The sequence below is a fragment of the Triticum urartu genome, chromosome 7A (assembly GCF_056163025.1).
Source record: "Triticum urartu cultivar PI428250 chromosome 7A, HENAU_Tu73, whole genome shotgun sequence".
In the NCBI taxonomy this organism is placed as follows: Eukaryota; Viridiplantae; Streptophyta; class Magnoliopsida; order Poales; family Poaceae; genus Triticum; species Triticum urartu.
In genome coordinates, this window is record NC_141879.1 from 28,428,763 (window position 1) to 28,434,489 (window position 5,727).

Sequence of the window (5,727 nt, forward strand, 5' to 3'; positions counted from 1 at the left end):
CCATGTAATAAATATTTTGTATTACTACACAACTATTAGCAAACGAAAAACTCGTATTACACGGCCTAAGATTACGAACAATGAAGCAATGGACAACAAATAATTACTAGCGACACGTGTTTTGTGACCAAAGTTTCCAACAGATTTCAGCGACCTCAGCCTCATTCGTCGACGGCAGCATGCAGATGCTGTCGAGCTCATGAAAAAACCAACCATCAAAAAGCAAATCACAGATGAACAAGGATATACAAAATCTAACCAGAGGAGAGCCAGCCGCCAGATCTCCCCGAAAGGGATGGGTATTTTCTGCCCTTTTTATCTGGAAAAATACTTCTTCACCAACTCTTCGGCAAAAAATTTTTTAAAAAAAATTAGCGAAAACCTTGTAAAAAGATACTCTCTCCGATCCATATTAAAAGCCTTTGACAAAATGGACCGAGCCTCAGCAGCGAGCATCTCTGGAGAGGAGAATGAGATGCGTCTCGGAGAACCATGAGATGATAGCTACCAAGTGCAGCTAAAAGGCACAGCAGCTGTACCCTGAGAGAGAGATGCCATCTGGGTCCTGGTGTAGAGTTAGAACAAGGGCCTAAAACAGATTCCTCTAGCAAATTCTCAAAACAAAAAAAAAAATCCTTCAACAAGGCACATATTCCAGTGTGACTAGCAAGCCACAAAGAAAAAGTAAACAAACAATCATGTTCCCGCAATCAAAGATGACAAAAAGGTCTAAAGCAAATACGCTTCAGGTTCTCTTCTGTTCTTCACAAGAAAAGAAATGCACCAAAACTATTTCAAAAGAAATGCACCAAACAAATGCAATTTCCAGTGCAGGTACTCTATGTCGCCGCACTATGAAACATTAGCCACTGCGTTCCTTGTATTGTAAATTGTACTGTAGTAGTGATAATCTGAGCAGCAATCCACGTAAAGATCATGCCATCTACTTACAATTTTTTTATGGAAAATGGAGCACACCCAACTATTTCAACGGGGTGAAAAATGGATGTGAAATTTCACAGTTCGGAAGTTTCACACCAAAAGAATAAAAATTTAAAACACAAGGGAAAGTAAAACATCCAGCAAGCGGTTCAGAACTTGGACATCACGCTGCCTGAAACCGCTTCACTGGAAGGCCCTTTCCGGGTGAACCCCATCGATTTTGGAATGATGGGGGAAGTCATGTGGCATGTCTTCAGGTTTCAGACCAGCGCCTCTCAAGGTCTGGACGACCTCCTTGTGGACCAGAGCGTTTCCTTCCGGCGTCAGATGCAGTCCATCACTACGAGATGATATAAACAGTTATTTAATTGATCGATCAGAACGAAAGCATGCAGTAATGGATGCTTCTTAACAAGCTTCTGTTCATATGCACAGGTTGCAAACAGCCACTTCTGAGGTGGTCTCGAACGACTAGGCTGATTCGATAACTTTCTTGGAAAAAGTTATTGTTGAAGCTTGCCTGGTTTCCCAAGTATCAAAAAAAGATGATTAATGCACCCATGTTATGTTTAATTCCATCGTAAACGCACGATATACCAAAGCGGATGACGTTGTCTAAAATTTTGAAGTTGTCAGTATTGTAACAAAAATAGCCTTATCTTGCCTTGGTGAGAAAAAAATGCTACTGATTAAACTCAATATTATTCTAAAATAGAGAACCTAAATAAAAATAACTTAATTTTTTAAACCATATCATTCGTTCTATAAAAATTGGTAACAGGGAAAATCGAAATTTGGACAGGCATTACCTTAAGTAAAGTTTCTGCCAACCTTCAGTGGTTTGCATCTTTGACCAAAGATCAACACACTGTACATCCATTTCTTTGGCTAGTTCTATGCACTGACCTGCATAGACACCAGCCATTTCATTTGTCCTTTCTGGGAGCCTCCTTGCATCTTCTCCGTACAGTGATCTTGAGCAGAAAATGTAATGAATCAACAACAAATAGATTACATGTTATCTGTTCAGTAAAGCTTGTGGAGAGTGAAGCATGTCTGTCACTGCACATTATATGAATGACCAATAACAAGTGAATTATACTATTCCCTAACTCCATTGTTCCCACAAAAAAGGACTCCAGTATTTAGTAGCGCCAAAATACGGACAATAAAGAGATTAGGGCTGCGTTTCGTGTTCTTCACTCTCATTATTTATTTCTGCACCAACCAGTCACTAAAGTTTTTAGATGAAAGATGAATAGTTCAGGAAGAGAAGTGATGCCAACCGTGCATATCTTTCTCTTCCATCCTCATCAATAGGAGGTGGGGTGATAAGCAAAATCACCATGGACTTGGAACAATCCTGTTATTGAGATGGAATGTCAGGTTATATATAATGTGAGTTGATACTATTGGCCCAAAAAAATACTACTGAAAAACATAGCACTGCAATTGTAAATTTAGCTTAGTATGACTACTTTAACTAGGACATACATAGATCATTTTTTTAACAATGCAACACATTTAACTATATGACAGACCGAGAGACCCCGAAGTCGATGCTGCTGTAATATATCAACAATGATGTTTTCTATTCCTACAGTACTAATTACTAGGTAAAGACACTTCGAGAAACAAACAAGTTAAAATGACCTGGTGTCATTAACTCTGCAATGCAGGTTGTATAACTTTGTATGACAGATAGCAAGCATGATGTGAATACTGCCTCTTAATCTCCCTAGACCTATTCATAAAAATCGGTACTCTGGCAACCTGTGATTCTAAGCAAATCAATCCACAGCTTCTAAGATATATACCTCTAGGCAGGCAGAGTTACAGCTAGTCTGAAACTGCTTCAAGTAAGAGTTCTGAAAGAAAATATAAGCTTTCCCCTTTTATACACTTCAAACTAGTTATGAACATTACTAATTTTTTATTCAAATTTACCTTCAGATGATTAACAATCGTTTTGAGATTCTGTTTATACTCCTCAACCGGAACATGCTGCCGCTGACTTGTTCGTCCTGGAAGCGCCGCATCATTAGCGCCAAAGAATATAGTCGTCGCAACGGGTGGCAAGCCAACCTGCATAGGGAGTATTCATTCCCACAGATCAGTGTGATGATCCCATAATTTAACACCTGAGCAGCTGGATGCAAGCCGTTGGTACCAGGGGGAAAATGCGCTGGATCAGGAACAGAGCCCATCTTGAGTTGTATCCACCATAGCCTCTGACAACAACATCGGCCTGGAACACCAGGAAAAAATCACTGGATACCGGCACGGACACACCAGGAAACGCAAGGGATTTGAGATTCGATGGGGTCTGGTTCAACCTTGCGGGAGTAGGTGTCGGCGAGGGCCGCTCCCCAACCGCCAGGGCGGAAGGACTGCTCGGTGATGGAGTCGCCGAAGAGCACCAGACGTGGCCGCAGCATGTCTTGGGATCCCGCTCCCCCTGCCAAAGCCAAAAGTGGGAGAGCTATGTGAGAGGGACTGGAGTTGGCGGGAGTGTGCGGGGTGAGGGTGGGAGAGGAATGCAGCAAACCAGCTGAAGCGTCGGTGAGGCAGATGGGAGGGTGGCCGGCAGATGGAGCCGCCGTTGTTGACGGGCAGGATCCGGGCATCGCCATCGAGGCTGAGCACCTACTTGCAGGCAGGAGTATCGAGAGGCCCCTATAATTTTATCTTTCCCCTCCTAACCTGCAAGAGGAAAAATGGCAGCTATAGTTAGAGCAGAGCAGGTGTCGTAATCACCATACAGTTTCAAAGGAGTGAGCACACAGACACAAGTTCATTCGACACAAGAGCGCCTAAATGGGGGCATACAAAGAACCGATGTGCCGGCTGACCAATTAAAGGAGATGTGTATGTAGATATAACCACACAACACAAGTTGCATCAAAGAAGAAAGGAATCACAAACATGCTTGCGATCCTACCAACCTACATACTAGACGGACGTTTGATGCAAGCAAAAGCTGAAATCGTTTTGGAGTTGCAGGTAGCAGTCGACAATATTGAATCCTGATTCATAGCTAGCAGCTAGAAGGAGAATCTTGGTCTAGTCCATTGCTGAAGGAAGGAAGGACGGCATGGGAGAGCAAAGGAATCGAGACGCCGCTCCCCTCACCAGCTCAATGAAGAAGATCTGGGGCTCCTACTGTCGATCTAGAAGCATCTGACGTTGACGCCTAGATCCATACACGCAGAGCAAACTAGATCAGGGGATTGGAGGGTGAGGGGAAAAGAGTGGATCGGATCGAACCTGCTCTGATCAGGTCATCAGTGATTCAGTGGTCGGCCTCGCTGCGCGGGGTGGCGGAGGTCGGTGGGCCTCAGGGGGGCGTAGAGGGAGCGCCGCCGCGTTTGATTCCGCCGGCGGCGGGCCGCCTCGCTCCTGTCCTCCACGGGATGTGCGCTGAAGCTCTGCTGCTAACACAAGGCCAACCTAGCCTTTCATCTCTGCCTGCAAAGCAGATCCAACGCCCATGATTTTACAAAAGCCAAAACAGTACTACTAGAATAAACTATAGAGTATATGTTTAAAAGCCAACTGCCAATTATTGTTGAAACTTTATTGGAGCAAATATTAGCATACTTTTTAAGAACACACACGAAATAAGAGTGGGTGCATGACCGTGTTTTTCTTAAACCGCTTCAAGAAATTGTATGTCAAATTGTTGATTATTCGAAAGAAGGCGAGACAGCGACGGCTCTCTGATGACATAGTGCAAACAATCAAATCGGCAAGGCTGTCGGTTCAGTTTTTTACCGGTTAGACCGCTGGTTCATCAGTTCGACTGTCAGTTTTTTAAGCAATAAATACACCAATCAATAGATAAAAAAATGTGTAATGGCATGACAGAGTAACCAATAACTACATGTTAATATCTAATTCATATACTTTATAAAGAAAATGTGTTGTTACTGCCGCGTAGAGCTGGAGCGACGAGGAAGAGACGGGGTCGCTGCGCCACGGCGCAGAACAAGGGTGGCAGGGGGCGGCGGCGCCCGATGGCTTTGTCTTTGTGGACAAAATCGAGAGTGAAAGCTCCCAGTTCACCAAAATCATACCAAAAGATGGTGTGTGTTTTAACTTTACCGACTCTACCCTCAACTTATATGCACAAAACAAGTCGACCGAGGGGATTTCCTGACATCAACATCGAACTGTCCAGTTTTATGTGAACCGCCCAGTTCACTAGTTTTTCCAAATACCGGCTGATTTGACCGGGCTTTTCCAGTTTGATTGCTCCAACAGTCCACCAAGCTTAAAAAACCGCTTTGGATCATTGGTTCTGGTTTTTTCCGGTCAGAACATCGGCCTGGTCAGGTTTTTTAAACTATGCATGAAGATGGAATAAGGTTCTCCCCGCCTAGCCCTTGTTTCAATGATGCGTCTAGCACTGTCGGGGGGCGTGTGGAGATGTGTCTCCGGTGGATCTATCTTTTGTGGATCTAAGGATTTGTTCGTTGTTCGCCTATGTTCGTGTGTTTTTGGGTTGGATCCTTTCGATCTACTACTCTTCATCGACGAAGGTTGTTGTTCTGGTGCGCTGGTCCTATGAGGTCTTAGCACGACGACTTCCCGACTGTCTACTACAACAAGTTTTGTTCGGGTTTAACGAGGGAGGGGCGATGACGGTAGGTGCCTTCGGTTCGCTTCAGTTCTTGTAGCCATCTCTACATGCTCAATGAATCTTGATGTAATTTTTATTATTTCTGATGTTTGTTATATTGTCATGATTAGAGATGAATAGACAGGAAGTTAAATTTGTTCGTC

The 5,727-nt window shown here is 43.7% G+C and overlaps 1 protein-coding gene across 3 annotated transcripts; it reads right to left on the reverse strand.

Moving 5' to 3' along the window:
• Positions 1-855: 855 nt before the first annotated feature.
• LOC125522826 (SGNH hydrolase-type esterase superfamily protein) lies at positions 856-4,449 on the reverse strand. 3 transcript variants are annotated; one of them, XM_048687863.2, is made up of 8 exons: positions 4,210-4,449; positions 3,491-3,645; positions 3,279-3,400; positions 3,113-3,190; positions 2,890-3,027; positions 2,229-2,305; positions 1,752-1,916; positions 856-1,282 (listed from the first exon to the last, which is right to left on the reverse strand). In XM_048687863.2, exons 2-8 carry the CDS (start codon positions 3,573-3,575, stop codon positions 1,126-1,128), a joined length of 822 nt encoding a protein of 273 aa, XP_048543820.1. In that variant the 5' UTR covers positions 3,576-3,645; positions 4,210-4,449; the 3' UTR covers positions 856-1,125. The 3 variants fall into 3 exon arrangements, with proteins under 3 accessions (XP_048543820.1, XP_048543818.1, XP_048543817.1); XM_048687861.2 differs by adding an exon at positions 4,075-4,135 and having other exon boundaries at positions 3,279-3,645; positions 4,210-4,443; XM_048687860.2 differs by having other exon boundaries at positions 3,279-3,645.
• Between the last annotated feature and the right edge of the window lie 1,278 nt (positions 4,450-5,727).